General features: G+C 53.0%; 3 protein-coding genes across 9 annotated transcripts in view; 1 reads left to right on the forward strand and 2 right to left on the reverse strand.

The window, feature by feature from the left end:
- Positions 1 to 4,501, reverse strand: part of eps8 (epidermal growth factor receptor pathway substrate 8) — a 24,147-nt gene extending 19,646 nt beyond the window's left edge. The window contains exon 1 of one of the 6 annotated variants that reach the window (XM_023952662.1): positions 4,376 to 4,501. Coding sequence is in view for 4 of the 6 variants with exons in the window: in XM_023952658.1 (XP_023808426.1) it covers positions 3,193 to 3,341 (149 nt within the window). In the remaining 2 variants the exon portion in view is untranslated. Of the gene's footprint in view, positions 1 to 3,192; positions 4,067 to 4,375 lie in introns of those variants that run through there. The other 5 variants (XM_023952663.1, XM_023952658.1, XM_023952659.1 and 2 more) reach the window with 5 other exon arrangements.
- On the forward strand, positions 4,390 to 14,460 carry crebl2 (cAMP responsive element binding protein like 2). 2 transcript variants are annotated; one of them, XM_023952667.1, is made up of 3 exons: positions 4,390 to 4,589; positions 13,516 to 13,713; positions 13,818 to 14,460. In XM_023952667.1, exons 1-3 carry the CDS (start codon positions 4,416 to 4,418, stop codon positions 13,968 to 13,970), a joined length of 525 nt encoding a protein of 174 aa, XP_023808435.1. In that variant the 5' UTR covers positions 4,390 to 4,415; the 3' UTR covers positions 13,971 to 14,460. The 2 variants fall into 2 exon arrangements, with proteins under 2 accessions (XP_023808435.1, XP_004087023.1); XM_004086975.4 differs by lacking the exon at positions 4,390 to 4,589 and adding an exon at positions 12,866 to 13,090.
- Positions 5,542 to 11,193, reverse strand: dusp16 (dual specificity phosphatase 16). Its single transcript, XM_023952666.1, has 7 exons — positions 11,003 to 11,193; positions 9,138 to 9,619; positions 8,824 to 8,962; positions 7,676 to 7,839; positions 7,435 to 7,594; positions 7,238 to 7,361; positions 5,542 to 7,165 (listed from the first exon to the last, which is right to left on the reverse strand). Exons 2-7 carry the CDS (start codon positions 9,399 to 9,401, stop codon positions 6,133 to 6,135), a joined length of 1,884 nt encoding a protein of 627 aa, XP_023808434.1. The 5' UTR covers positions 9,402 to 9,619; positions 11,003 to 11,193; the 3' UTR covers positions 5,542 to 6,132.
- Positions 14,461 to 15,281: the final 821 nt, after the last annotated feature.

Here is a 15,281-nt window from a genome sequence, read left to right on the forward strand (position 1 = left end):
TCCGCTGTTTTTCAGGAAAAATGTACGTTTCATTTTCTGCCCAAAGAACCACAAAGACGTGAAAAAGTTTCTATCCTGAAGGACGTCTGGAAGATCTGAGGAACCAGAGGAACTCCGTCTGACGGGTTTTGGGTTTATTTGAAGAACAAAGTTCCGGCTGACTTTTTATCCAGAACTTTCTGTTGAGTCGGACGTCTCGGGTTCCTCGGCTGGTAGAAAATATTTACGGAGCTCTGCGCTGAAACGCGGTTTTCCCACTCACAGTGTGCATGTGTGTGTGTGCACGTGCGACCTTTTGTCCTCTGCTGTTTGGCGCCTGCTTATCTCGGTTAGATATTAAACGGCGGGCAGCTCCGTTGCCGAGGCGACGCCAGACTGTGTCGGCTCTCACAACACGGTGTCGCCACGGCGACCGAGAGCTCTGACCCTCTTCTTCCTCACAACTGTTCATCTGTGATTTAATCCCATCGTTTCCTTCACTGAACTTCATTCTGCGAATAATCCCAGATTATGACTCGGACTCTGGGCCGGTTCTGGTCTCCTTAGTGAGGTTTTCCCAGCAAACGGGTCGGGTTCTGCTCGCCTGCCAGAAGCTGTATTGATCCTGCGGTGCCAGGATTGATCGGCGGTCCTGTGACTGCAGCATCAGGAACATGCCGCTCTTTCCTCTAACCTACATTCAGAGAACCAGTCCACACCGAGGCCCACAGGGACCAGAACCGGGCCCAGAGCTTCCGGGATCACACCATCAAGTGACTTTGAGAAATGGGACAAAGAGGAAGAACTCTGTGAGATCCGGTAGAACAGAAATGGATCCAAGTTCTAAACAACAGTCACCCTGACGCCTTTGACCGTCCTTCAGGATCCAGAAAGTTCCCAGTTTTCCCAGAATGCATCTCTGCAGCGTTTTACATGTTCTAGTTTCGGTAAACGTCACATGTAGAGCAGCAGCAGGTTCTGCTGGCTGACGTCATCCTTCTACCAGGACCGGACCGCGCATGTTCTGCTGCTGACCTGGTTTCACGCCGGCGTGGAGCGCGTGCTCACCTGCAGCTTTTAGGGCAGCTCTTTGAGGACCCCCCATCCCCCGCCGCCGCCGCAGAGGACGCTAAAAATAATCCACAATAATCCTGGAAGTGCTGAAGCTGAAGTCCTGCTCAGAGGATCCTGCAGGGCCGAGGAAACGGGCCACACAGAACAAAACCCAACCACACAGAACCGCACGGAACCACACAGAACCAAACAAAACAAGAGAACCACTGAGCCACAAAGATCTGTACAGACCCACTGGGAAGAACCAGACAGCTGCTTGATCAGCTGATCAATATCTGGATCTCAAAGCCTCCAGCAGAACCTCTGCCTCTGGCATGAAGAACCTTTCACGCATGATGCCTTTAAGTGCATCCCCCTTTGGGTTCCGCCGCAGAAGAACCCAGAGGTTCTCTTCTAGTTCACGCTCCAGAACAAAGCCCTCTGCATTGGCTCCGCCCTCTGACACGCCCATGCTGCAAACACACAATTGTGTCCTTGAGGTGTCAGCCTGAAGGCGGTGAAGACGTGAGCCCCTGAACGCACCACGAACACCCAGAGTGAAGCCCGCCTCACCTGTCGCGCGTCCACAGGTGAGGCGACCCGACAGTCGGCGGCAGAAAGCAGCAGGTCGGTGAGGATCAGAGCGGCAGCAGCTTCACCAGAACCTTAAGCCTCTAACAGCCGCCGTGGGGGAGGGGCTTAAGGCTGAGAAAGTAGCTGAGCCGACAGGTAACAGATGGTGGAGCGGCCAGCCGGCAGAAACGTCTGACGTCATTTTTATGATCATTATTCAGGATTGTGCCACATAGTTTGATAGTTTTCATTCATTCTTTCTCTGAGAACATCTCCTTACTGGACTAAAGTTTCTCACCACTTCTGATGACTGTTTGGCTCCGCCCATCTCCTTCTAAAGTAAAGCCACGCCCACTTTCTCTTCTCAGAGCGTTCTCCATCCAACAGTGACCGTTCTGTTTCCTTTACATCAGACTGACCTCCATCCATTCGGTCTATTGATCATCCCAGTGACATCACAGCTCCCATCAGCCAATCAGCATCACCGATCGATCGACTGGCAGATCAATCGATCGGCTGCTGGGAGCATAAGAACCGTTTCAGGATCAGGAGTGAAAAGCTTTGACTGGTTCCGGGGGTTTCTAAATGATGAGAACATCCAGAACACATGATGGATTTAGCAGAGAGGAGGGGTCACAGGAAGGAGAACCCGTCAGGAACCTGTGGTCTCCATGGAGATCAACTCTGTGGTTCTGCTGACTCCTGGTTCTTCTGTGGTTCTGCTCAGACTGGGGAACTTTAGGAGCATCTGGTCTTTACCTGCAGACCTTCATGGTGTCAAAGAGAAGCTGTTTTCCTTCGCTCCTGTGTGACATCACAAACCCAGAGGGAGTCTCCCTCCCTGAAGCTGTCCCACAACTTCCTGATTGAAGCACATTCATAAACCAAAGTATTAAACTGGAGCCTGCTAGACGGACCATGAAACCACAGAGGGCCACAATCCAAAACCTCCTCAGTCCCTCACAAAAGTGCAACCCTGCCCTCTGACGTGCTTTTATTGAAACCAGGCGGAGCTTCAGCACTTTTCCAAATACAGGTTCCAGATTTTCAAAAATCTTTATGTTCTTTGGTTTTTTCTTTTTGTCCCAAGTCCAGATCATGCGAGTCCACCAATCCAAAGACCAGGAGAGTCTGACCACCGATCCCCAGGCGGGATTAACGCCAGCCTAGACTGAAGAGTCAGGAGAATGAGGACGCCTGCAGGACCTTCAGGCTCCACCAGAGGCGCCACAGAGCCGACCATCACACGTTTTTAGTCTGAAAGGTCAAAAGGTCAAGCACCAGCCTGCAACCAGACTCTTCACCCACTCCAGTTTCACTCCACGGGTCACAGCGACACCTGACAGGTACGGTTACATAACCCGTCGCCTTGGCAACCACACACACACACAATAGGCTCCTCGGGGACACCTGGTGAACAAGAACTGGGCGGAGGACCGACGCATCTAGAGTTTACCGACAAAAACGTTAGAAACCCGGAGATCCAAAAAGAAGAACATCTGCAGAGGAACCGCAGGCAGCTGAACGTTCTAGTGCTGCACAACAACACACAATCACACATCAACACACACACAACTGTGGTTCCACCTCTGAGGTTCTTGAATGTTCTGCTTCAGCAGATTTCCAAGAGTCAGCAGAACACCTGACCGGGTCACACATCGGTCCAATCGGCCCAAAGCCGTGGGATTGCTCCTGCCAGAACCCAGATGCAGTTCTGACATCAGAACCGGTCTCATCCTGCTGACAGATGGCGGGTCAGAACGCAAATGAAGGCGGGTTCAGGAAGCAGCTGGAAGACGTCTGAGATCACACGGAGGATGACATCACACCAAACACGGCGTGAAGACGGAGATCAGACTGCAGGTTCTGTCCCGGTTCTCTGAAGTTCCACCTCCGTTCCCCTTCAACCATCTCTCTGTTCTGTGTCCAGCTGCTCTTCATCCTCCAGGCTTTCTGAAAGCACTTCAGTTCACCTGGACAGGTGTTTCAATGGGCGGGGCCAACACCAGCCCCAGGCGGTAAAGGAAGGTGGAACACAAACGGCTGGCCCAGAAGAAACAGAACCAGGATGCAGCATGAGCTGGACCGCAGAGGTTCATGAGCGTTCCACGTCGCAGAACGGGGCGATGAAGGACATCAGAACCAGCAGAACCCAAACACTGAAGCACATCATCCTGCGGGCTGATCCGACTCTCCTCTTCAGGGTTCTGGAAGCATCTGCAGCACAAAGTTCTGCTTCTGACGGAACGTTGAAGGAACCACCATCCGTTTCCTGAATCCAGAACCACAAACCAAGACTTCAGGAGTCCAGACCCAGCGGCCGGGTCGCCCCACAAACCTGTGAGCCGGGTTCGGTCCAGTCACCTTCGGATGTGACGTCACCTCAACCACTACAATGTTTCCCCAAATTTGACCCAAAGTTAAAGTGCACGAGCCGGGAGCCGGGGGGAGGGGGGGCCTCGCGCTCATAGAGATCCTGATCACGCACGCGCTTACAAGCGACTAACACCTGATTTTTCTCCAACTTTCATTAATCGATGCTCATTCCTGGACCCGGGGCCCTAACGGGCAAACCTCCGCACGCGCGCACCTGCGGCTCGTTAAGGCGCTGCGTCGGTTCCGGTCGCTTGGATCCGGGATCCGGTCCGGGGATGGACCTCGAGCTCAAACACAGCTGGAAACGTCCTGATCGATCGGTGGGTGTCTGACCGCTGACTCAGGTGTTTGCTGTGTGTTGGGGGGGAAGGGGGGGGGGGGGGGGTCAGTTTACCTTCAGGTTCGGGGTCACCCGGTTCCCTGGTCACGCGCACATGCTCGCAACGCGCTCCCCAGCTCCGGTCCTCCGCCAAACGGAGCTGCTGTCCGGCTGCGGCATCCAGCGGCGCCGCCGAGCGGGTCTGAGCTCTGCCCCAGCCGCGCGCGAGCCCAGCGCGAGGACGGACAGGCAAGCGGTGGCCACGCCCCCTCAGCCCTTCAAAGTAAAGGTCCGTCCCGTTCCAGCTTTTTCAAAGACTGTAGAAGTCTGAATCAACACCGAAGAAAATGAAACACTTATTTTTCAGATGTTCTAAAGATGTTGAAATCATGAATCTGAAACCGGATGTTACCTGAAATGTTCTCAAAGGTACACGAGGCTGACTAAATCCTGGATTGTCTGGAGATGATAAACAGTTTGAGATGCTGAAAATCCCTGAAAAATGTTACATCAGAAGATTAATTCCTTTAAAAAAGGTTAATGTTTGAAAAGGTTTTAAAGTTACATTTTCTTCAATGAAAATTCGTTTTAAAGTAAAAGTTCTATTGAGGTTCTGTCGATTCACGCAGGTTGACTCCAAAGCAGAAGCTGCTTTCTCCTTTTCTGCCTTCAGTGTGAACGTCCTGACTAAACGGATTTCCATCAAAGTCCCCTCAGCTGTTCAGGATCTGAAATTTTGTTCTTTTAAAGTTCTTAAAGTCTTTGAGGATTTCAAACGTTTCCAGCAGCATAAACAGCGACGTAGTAGAAAAACCTGAATAAATGGAATAAAAAAAACTCCTTCACTGCTGCTGAAGGGAATGAATGTGTTGGATGTCCTGACAGAACGGTACCGTTCAGGATAAAACCCAAATACTTTTCACGTGTTGGACTCACAGAACTGAAATAAGGATCACTTTGGTTTTCTAGACATGTGACATCTGCTGGTCAGAACAGGTACTGCAGCCTGAAGCACCGTTTTTAATGCTCCTCCTGAACAGAACCTCACTCTGAGGTTCCAGAAGAACAATAGTTCAGTTCAGTAAGAACATTTAAACGGTCAGACCTGGACTTTTTCTTCCAGTAAAGACTGAGTTTATCCCACTTTTTCCCTCAGAAGTTGGAGGTTTTCAGAGAAGCAGCGCCCCCGGTGGCCGGATGGAGAGCTGCACCCCTCAGAACAAACTGCTGCAGAGACGAGCGACACGATAGAGGAAGACTTTATTGGAGTCACTCGGAACCATCACATCATCAGGAACACGGGACCACTCAGCAGATCAAACAGAACCACAAACGCGGATCAGCCGCACTTCTAAAAAATAAAAACTCGGATTCAACATTTTGCTACATCTTCCCGCCACCGACCCAGTTCAGACTCCCGACCGGTTCCTCAGGTCCCTAGAACTGACCCAAGGGCGGAAAAACCGCTTCCAGATCCACATCCAGACAGAGAGAACACTGCGTTAGGAGGGCTGGTGACAGACCAGAACCAGCACGGAGTCCAGACTGATCCAAAAGAGACACCTGGGCTCCAACTCGGACCAGAACCGGAAACAGCAGTAGAACCTGAGCAGAGGTAAATCTGAAGACAGACTTCACATTTTCAGTTTGGACCCTCGGAAGGCCCGGCACCAGTCCTGGTGGGACCTCTTGACCCGCTGCCCTCCGGTCCAGAACAGAACCTCAGTTCGGGTCCATCACAGGTCTGGTGAGAACATGATCATCGGGGTCCATGTGACCCGCAGCGGTATGTGCACGTTCTCCCCGCCCCCTACCGGCGGCGAGGCGCCTCCTCAGGACACCTGGATGACCTCCATGCTGCTGGAGAATCCGGAGCCCCTCCTCGCCGCGGCGCCCTCCTCCCTGGACGGCCCGTGGGCGTCTCCCAGCTCCATCTGGCAGCTGCGGCGTTTCAGCTGCTTCTCGAAGCTGCTCTCTTCGTGCCAGCTCCGCCGAGAGTCGCAGCGATCCGCCGCACGCTGCCGGCCACGGCGCCGCACAGCCTCCAGGCCGGCGCCGCAGCTGTAAGCCGGCAAGCCGCCACCACTGAGGACGGCTGAGCTGGAATAGAAGTGCGAAGACTCCGGCGACAGGTACCAGCCGGCGGCCAGCGAGGGCGTGGAGACGGGCCCCAGCAGGATGTCGGAGTGCCAGCCCTTCAGGGCGGCGCCGGCGCCCGACCGCGTCACGTGCTGCTGGCTGCAGGACACGCCCCACAGGAAGCTGGTGGCATTCTCCTCCATGCTGCCACTGCGCTGCAGCTGGCCTGGACAGATGGGGGCCGTTGGTGGAGGTTTCCTGCAGCAGGTGGGCGGAGCCGCTCGCTCCACGCCGCCCGCCACCTCCTTATCGGGACTCTGCTCCGGAGTGGACTGCTCCGACACCTCCTCCACCGGGGAGAACTGGCACAGCTTTCCAGCCGTCTCCTTGAAAGGAGGCGCTTTGTAGAAATCCTCCACATGAGGGGCCGGCGCAGCATGGGCGGAGCCTGGCTCCTCGCCATATGACCTGATGTCCAGAGAAAAAGAGCGCTTCAGCCGGGCGTTGTCCTCGGGCCCGTCCAGCTGCAGGCCCCCCACAGCCTGAACCAGTTCCTCTGAGGTGTCCGCCAAAACGCAGGGTACCGCCTCCTGCGGGGCCTCTAGGTCGGCCGGGGGCTCCTCCTCCTTCAGCTGAGCTGGCGCCCCGCAGCCAGGCGCCGTTGAGGGGAGGGGCTTCAGTCTGCCGTCAGCACTGGGAGGAGTCTTGATCTTCTTCTCAAAGTCCAGCAGCTGACCCAGGAAGTTGAAGTTGGGCGAGATGGTCGGCCGTTTCTCCTTCACGAACCTGAGGAGCAGAACACCTGGCGGGTCAGACGGGCCGCCACAGACCGGGACCGAGCTCAGGCGGGGGGCTCACCTGTACGCCTCGTCCAGCGACAGGTCCATCCTCTTCATGATGTAGGCGATCGCGATGGTGGCCGAGCGGGAGATTCCCGCCAGGCAGTGGACCAGAACCCGGCCGTTGGAGGCTTTGGCCCTCTCTGAAACACAGCAGAGGGGGCGGGGCTAAGCGGACTGCGTCAGAAACCGGGCTGAGCGGGGACAAAGGCTCACCAATGAACTCCACAGAGCGGTCCAACCACGGCAGGATCTTCTCACAGAAGGAGTCGTTGACCGGAACGCGAAGGAAGTGGGATTCTGGGATGAAGTCCGGCTTGGGACAGGTGTTGCTGGCGTTTAGGACGTACGCGATGTCGTTCTCACGCATCAGATCCTGGAGAACCCACACAGAAGAACCAGACTCAGTAGGGCCGTCCATCGGACGCAGCCAGTGGGAGGGGCTAACGGGCTTCACCGTGTTGAGGACGTCCCGCTGGCAGCCCAGGTACAGGTGTGGGAGGATGCGGGTCGGGCCCGGGCTGCTGATGGGGAGGCAGGGCTGGGAGACGCAGGAGGGCACGAGCGCAGACCTCCCCTCACACAGTCCGGGAAACAGGCGCGAGAACGTGGAGAACCCCCCTGAGGAGACACACAGCGGTGAGTCCCACCCCCGCACCCCACACCGGGACCGTGAAGCTGCTAGGGGGCACGGGTGACCCGCTACGTGGCGCCACAGGGGAAACCATCTGAACACAACAGGTGTTTGGGTTCCGATGGTCAGTTTGGTTCAGACTGTACCGCAGGACCTCAGACGGCGTCGGTACCACAGACTTAACACTGAACACAACCGTCCCTGTGGGTCCAGACGGCCCAAACAAAAGTGCAGCGCCGGAAAATCTAAGAAAATGAAAATCAGTAAAAAGCTGTAAACTGATTCAACTGCTGCAATGGAGCCCAAACTCTGATGTGGTTTCATGTTCTCAAAGTTCTGCTGGGTTTAGTCGGATCACAGCCGGTTCTTTTTTTTTTTTTTTTTTTTTTTTTTTTTTAACTTGTCCTGTCCAACAGCTGGGCAGACAGATGAGAGCCGAGGGCCTCTTGTGTTGGACATATTTTATTTTAACAAGAGGGGTTATTCATCTTCAGACAAACCAGAGGTATGTCTGAATAAACCCCTTTTGGAATTGAGGCCAAACTTTATTAATTTCAATCATGTCTGAAAATCTTTGGTGTTGGACCGGACGGAAAAGGAAAGAGGGGAAGAAGAGAGAGGGACGTTAGAGAGAGGGGGGGGTAGGAGGGTGATAATAGGAGGGGAAGGGGGGTAAGACCATGAAGCAGCATAAAGCAACAAGTTTACTGGTTGTTAATCATTATGGTAAGGTTCAAATATCGGATCACAGCCGGTTCTGCTTCACACATCTGTTTGTCGTTCTGGTCAAAAGTGTCCATTTGGAACCAAAAATGTCTCACTTTACGCTAAAGAGGAACACCCCCCCCCCCCCCCCCATGAGTCAAGCTCTTCACTCATGTAACATTCAGCTTGTAGAGAATCAAAGGAAGTCAGCCTCAAAACATCTGTGGAAAGATTGACAGGAAGTACCAAACGGGGGCGGGGCTTACCTGACAACAGGTGAACGGACGTGAAGTTCTTCTCCAGTTTGACCAGCAGGACACTGAGAAAACAGTCGGATCCGAGAGCAGCCGGGTCTGACGAGCTCTGATCGTAGACCACCACCTCCTGAGCCGCCTGTAGGTCCAGCTGACACGCAACACACGCACGACACACGCACGACACACGCACGACACACGCACGACACACGCACGACACACGCACGACACACGCACACAACCCCTTAGGATCTCACAGGAAATTCAAGAGATACTTTGTCTCGTCCCGTCTGTGCCCCCCCTCCCCTCGGTGCCCCCCCTCCTACCTCCTTCTTGGCGGAGTGCTGCAGCAGCTCTGTGATCTGGACCTTGTCCTGCTGCAGCCTCCTCTTCATCAGCTTGGAGCAGTTCACGTTGACGGCCTCCAGGATGTGCGCGGCGTTGAAGTCCACAAAGGGCCGGCTGTCGATCAGGACCGCCCGCTCCAGGCCCCCCTCCAGCAGCGCCACCAGCGCCTCTGCCCTGATGGGTCGCACGGCACCGGGCCGCGGGAGCCCGGGTACAGACGGGCACCCGGCACGCTCCGACATGTCAAACGATCCTGCTCCCCCCTCGCCTGCCGCTGTCAGCCAATGAGGAGCTCCATGGCGACGCCGCGCTGTGATGTCATGGAGATGAAGGTGACTGGCTGCTGCTTCAACCTGGGCTAAGACCGTCAGCGAGGGGGGGTCGTTCCCTCCTCAGCAGGGCCAGAGGAAGGGTGGAGTCTTGCTGATGACATCATTTCGCTGCATCCTCCGATGAAGGGCTGGGGATCAGATCAGACCCAACATTAAGTCAGAACAGTTTATGGGGGGGTCCCAAGATGCTTTTCTGTCACAGGCTCTTGATGGGGATAAAGGTGCTCATCCTATGGCTCGTGACGCCGCAGCGGTTCTGAGGCGGAGCTGCTGGACCGCCACAGAAACGGTTGGATTTCCGGATTTTCCCTGAACGTCTCCAGACGGATTTCTAAGGTTTCAATCCTGAACTTTATCCTCGTTTTTTTCTTCCTCCCTCTTTCTTTCTTGAGTTTTATCATGAAGGCAGAAACAAATAAACAGGTGTCTGACAGGCTCCGCCCCCTCTGTCAGCCAATCAGAGGACTTTAACCCCACTATGACGTCTCCAGAGCTCAGCAGAACGACCCCTTCTCCCCACAAACGGAGAACCTTAGGATCAGGAACCACAAACTTTCCAGAGAGACCGGCTCTAAACACACGGGTCTGTTAGACCCACACCTGCTGCCTTGACACAGGTGTGTGTGGCCCCGCCCACACTGACATATGTCACTGAACTTAATGAAACCATAGAAAGCTAGATCCCAGGAATGTTCCGTACTCCGGAGATCCAAAGCAGAACTTCGTCTGAAAGGAACCTTCCAGTTTGATCAGCTTCTGCTCTGGAACAGGAACTGTGACGGAGAACCGGACCTCAGCTGGCTGTTCCACCTGGACAGAACCGTGAACCGGGTCTGGTCCTGCAGCAGAGGGAGGGGCTCTAAAGGTTTCAAAACTTTGATTTTAGGTCATCAAAAGGAGGTTTTTGCTTTGGATCGGCCTGACGCGTTTAGAAGTTCTAAAGAACCAACTGTGTCCATCGCGCAGGCGCATCAGGTCCATCAGGATTCACCTGGAAACACGTGACCTGCGGAACCCAAACATTTGGTTCTTCAGGTTCTTCTGCGTGAACGACGGAAGAAAGGATTTATTCAACGTTTACCTTAGGAATGACTCCCTCTGCAATAACAATACTTCAAACTTTAGTCCAAATGTTTGATTTATTCACCGTAAATACATCGTTTCCTCGTTCAGCCTCAGAAACGCCTTTTTTCGGGTTAAACTCCGTTAATTCACCACATTATTTAAATATGACAGAAAAACATCGATCCGCGCGCACCGAGCGCGTGCGCAAGTCTCCGCGTTCTGGTAAGCCCGGGCGACATTTTCAGGAGGGGGGGGCGCACTCTCTGACGGCGGGTCTCTGGCATTCTGTCGGTGTTGGTCGCGAACGACCCAAAAATCCCGCAAGCTCCGGTTTTCCTGCTTCGTTTGGCCGCGTGGGAGCGGCGGGGGGGGCTCCAACTTTAGGCCCGGTAAACGGAACTTCGGCCGCCGCTGGTCACTTTCCCCGCTAATGTCGGCGAACTCACCGTCGGAAAGGCGTCCGCCGGGTCCGGACGGGGCTCCGCCGGCACGGCCGCCGCCGCCGCGCGAGCCTGTCGGGGTTTCCGGCGGGAGAAGGCCGAGCGAAGCGGCGACAGAGGCGGAGAGCAGCGGAAGGAGCCGAGTCCTGCCGCTGCCATAAGAGATGAGGTCACCGCGGTAAAAGGAGCCCATGGCGTCATCGCAGCGCCACGCGGATGACCTCAGCGCGCTCTTAAAGGCGCAGGCGCACACTGCGCACGCGGACACACGGGTTCCTGCGCGCGAGGAGGCCAACCTAGTGCCAATCCCAAACAGATATGGATCAGAAGAACCATGGAGAACTGGAGGAGAATCTCCCGAGAGCTCAGACCAAAAACACATTTCTTCTTCATTCATGGAAAAAAAGCTAAAAAAAACTTTAAGCCAAACTTCTGAACAACACTTGACATCGTCGCATGATGGTTTCCATGGCAACACCAGTCATGACATACTCATTGTGGAGTCCTCCATGCATCGATGCTCCGTTTTACGGTTAAAGATCCATAGATGATGGAGGCAGAAGAAAGGTTTATTATTCTGGAGCAATTAGCATACATGACTGCCCCCCCCCCCCCCCCCCCCCCCAGGATGAAAGACATCAGAGCTCGAGGACATCATGAGCTCCTGGCCCCTTTCCGAGCCCCCACCCACCGCCACCGCATCCCAGATACCGATGAGGTCCTTGGATGGGCGGGGTGGTCTCGAAGGCTGTGACCCCAAAGAGCCCAGTTTCTGCAGGGGGGTGGGAGCATCATGTTGTGGGGCTGTTTGCAGCCTCAGGCAACCGTCCTCTAACAAAAGCAAGTGCTGCAGACATAACTTCAGGTTCACCTTCATCTCTTTTTCCCATTTTACAGAACTCCAGCACACCGGTCCTGGACCGGTCCAAACTGGTCTAAAATAGAGGCAGAATTTCAGAGGCGTTCAGGAGGAAGCAGACTGCAGGTCTAAAGGAGACGAGTCTGACAGCATTCTCATCATGCACGAGGGTTAACGTCATGGGGGGGCCAAATCCAGCCATTTATGACCTGCGGTTCAGATCATGTGACCATGAAGTCAGAACAACCAGCAAATAAAGGGCTAAACACCCCAGAGCACAAATGAGCGATGACATCCGTTAGGATCAGGAAGTCTCTGAGTCTTCAGGATCAGCAGCTTCTGTTGAAAACACTCTAAAGTTAAAGTGTGGACGGGTTCTTCTTCAGGATTCTTCTAGAACACCAGCTCTATGGGGTTGGAGGAGGGGCTCAGAGAGTCCTTTTCATTATGGGGGCAACAAAGTGCAAAAGGTGGAGGACTTTCAGTTTGACTGGTTCATCCTCACGGACGATGATCCCCAGGGCTCTGGGTTGGGCCCTAAATAGTTCTTTATGCAGCAAAGACTTAGAGAGCGCTGTCAAAATCCTGACGTGCTTTTCGCTTACAGATGAGGATTCTTTTCACGCAACAACTAATAAATGTGTTCACAATGAAAGTTTGACTGCAGTGAAAAGAACTACAAATAATTACATAAATGGATGGAATGCAGATGAACACCGAAACATACGTTTTAATATGTGACAATTTACAGGAAATTCTATAAAGAATCAATCAAAAAGTGAAAAAAAATACATTCAACATTGTTTTACAGCCTGAATTAAGTATTTTTGAAGTACATGACACAAGACTCTCATGCATCAAAGATGTTTCAGTAGTGCGGAAAAAAGTTACGTTTTTACTGAACAGAAACTACACAAAGACCGTTTAATAAAACCTTTTTCCTGCTCTGTAAAAGAATGTGACCCAGTCTGTGTGGAGCTGCAGAACCGCCTCCGGCCGCGCGGGGCGCCAGAATGCAATTCAACGTGGATGTCAACAGGAAACGAAGAAGAAAAACGTCATGTAAACAAAACCAGCTCCTCGGTTCGGTTTCACGTTGTTTACAAGGTGGTTCGGTGGGCGGGTTCAAAAACTCAATTTCTGAGCATCTTTCTTTTCATATTTTCGGGATTTTTAATTGAGCGAAGCTAACGGGAGCTAGCTGGCGGCGCGTGAGCGACATGGACGAGAACAAGGTGAGCAGCTAGCTAACGGCTGCTAACTAGACGACTAGTTAGTATTAACATCCCCGCAAATCTGGTTAGTTTGAAAAGTGTTTGTTAGCACCTGCTTTGATGGAGATTGGTTTTGTTTAAACAATCGATTCAAGAAGCGGCTAACGGACACCAATGCTAGCATGACCGCCAGTCTGATCTTTATTAAAAATGTAAAATAATCATTTATTTCTTCTCATTTTAAGCTTGTTTTATGTTTAGGTTCGTATAAAGACGACAACTCACCATTTTTTCCGCTTTCAATCTGGTTAAATCGATCGATCTAGCTAATCTGACCTCAGATAATCTGAATTATGAGACATGTTTGTTTTATCATGGATGATCATTTCATTGGTGACGTCACATGTGAAGCAGCTGCTGGTGTTCCGTGTTTCTGCTCTGTTCAGATGGTCGCTGGTAAAGTGAAGAAGCCGGGAAAACGCGGCCGCAAACCCGCCAAGATCGACCTGAAGGCCAAACTGGAGCGGAGCAGACAGAGCGCCCGAGAGTGCCGAGCCCGGAAGAAGCTGCGGTACCAGTACCTGGAGGAGCTGGTGTCCAGCAAGGAGAGGGCCATCTGTGCGCTGCGGGAGGAGCTGGAGATGGTGAGGCCAGAAAACCTCTGACACTTCTGAGCATGCTCAGTGAGGCAGGTGGAGGCGCTCTCAGGTTCGCCGGTGCTGACCACGCCTCCTGCTCTTCTCTGCAGTACAAGCAGTGGTGCTCGGCCATGGATCAGGGGAAGATCCCGTCAGAGATCAAAGCTCTGCTGACCGCTGACGAGCAGAAGACGCCTGCAGGCGGCGCCACCAAAACCTCCAAGAACAGCAAAACTAACGGCATAAGCAATGGCTCCAGTTAGACCGCTGCTCCTCCTCCTCCTCCTCCTCTTCTCCACTCCACAGCATTTCCTCCTCCTTCCTCCTCAAAATCCAGGAGTCCTGCTGCGGAGTGAAGACCTGAACCGTAATGACCACCGTCTGACCCATATGACGGGTTCTGGTCCGGTCGTCATGTGGAACAGAGTCTGTCTGAACCTACAGAGATGTTTCCAGAGTTTAGAAGAACCGTCGCCGTTCCTGTAGAGTTCCTGCGTACCTGACCTGCTCCGTGCTCCCGGCCGCCCTCGCAGGTCACATGACCGCTCCTCTGTGTCATCCTGGGACTGCAGTGCACCCCCTCCTGTGTTCCGTGAGCTGGCACCGTTTGAGGGCCGTGGTGAAGGTGTGACCTGTGAGGGACCGGGCTGGGCTGCTCCTGAGGGATCGAGCACTTTCTAAAGGCAGCAGATGGTAGACCGTGTTTGTAGCTTCTGCTGAACTTTTCAAAGCGAATAAATCATTTCATGGAAACTTTCTGCTACTTTCTTTACTCTGTGGAGCCAAAGGAGACAAACATTTTAGTCTGAAATGATTGAAACGTGTATTTGATCATTGAAACATAATTTGTCTGGAGATCTCAGGAGACGTTCTGAGATCTCCAGACAAGTTATGTTTCAATGATCAAATACACGTAAAGTGTTATTGAGTTGTTTTTTACTCCAGTTGGTCATCAATTCTACTTCATGGGGAAACTGACTTGAAGGGACTCGGGAGTCGTTCACATACTTGGTCCTCCTTCACGTCAGGAGCAAATGAAGCATTTTTGAATCACAGAATCGTCTGCGCTCTAAGGCGCACTTCCAAGTCCTAAAGGCCCACATCCTGCTTTTATTAACCCTTGTGCTATCTTAGATGACCCCCCCCCCTTCCATTGAGGTGTTCTCCCTACCATGACAAAGGTGGATAAAGGTGGAAAGATTTCATGGAATCCATGGACACCAGTGAAGATCACAAATCATTGAAGAAAAAAGGTTCAGAGCACTGTCTGGTGGGTCTAGATGACCCAACTCCCAACGTTAACGTGCCTAGGATAGAACAAGGGTTAGGCCTGTCAGAGTAAACTACATCCATGTATGTGATCACAAAAACAAACATCTTTTGCAAAAAAACGCTAGCTCCAAAGATAAAGTGGGTGTGTCTGTTAGCCTGGGGGAGGGGCTTGCAGAGCACACTCTTCCTGGACGGGGCTGTTCCTCACTTTGTGACCTCACAATGTGAGAACCCACTCATTTTAGTATGTTGGGAGGGGCTGGTTTTCAGAGGACTACTCAAATGTGTGAACGGATCCAAAT

This window comes from Oryzias latipes, chromosome 23, assembly GCF_002234675.1.
Source record: "Oryzias latipes chromosome 23, ASM223467v1".
In the NCBI taxonomy this organism is placed as follows: domain Eukaryota; kingdom Metazoa; phylum Chordata; class Actinopteri; order Beloniformes; family Adrianichthyidae; genus Oryzias; species Oryzias latipes.

Excerpts from the sequence above, each read along its gene's own strand:
- crebl2 (XM_023952667.1), top strand. The coding sequence starts at position 4,416 with ATGCTCGCAACGCGCTCCCCAGCTCCGGTCCTCCGCCAAACGGAGCTG. Across the intron at positions 4,590-13,515 it reads CTCAGCCCTTCAAAGTAAAG|ATGGTCGCTGGTAAAGTGAA; the intron begins GTCCGTCCCGTT and ends TGCTCTGTTCAG. Across the intron at positions 13,714-13,817 it reads TGCGGGAGGAGCTGGAGATG|TACAAGCAGTGGTGCTCGGC; the intron begins GTGAGGCCAGAA and ends TCTTCTCTGCAG.
- dusp16 (XM_023952666.1), bottom strand. The coding sequence starts at position 9,401 with ATGTCGGAGCGTGCCGGGTGCCCGTCTGTACCCGGGCTCCCGCGGCCC. Across the intron at positions 7,840-8,823 it reads GTCCGTTCACCTGTTGTCAG|GGGGGTTCTCCACGTTCTCG; the intron begins GTAAGCCCCGCC and ends GTGTCTCCTCAG. Across the intron at positions 7,166-7,237 it reads TCGCTGGACGAGGCGTACAG|GTTCGTGAAGGAGAAACGGC; the intron begins GTGAGCCCCCCG and ends TCTGCTCCTCAG.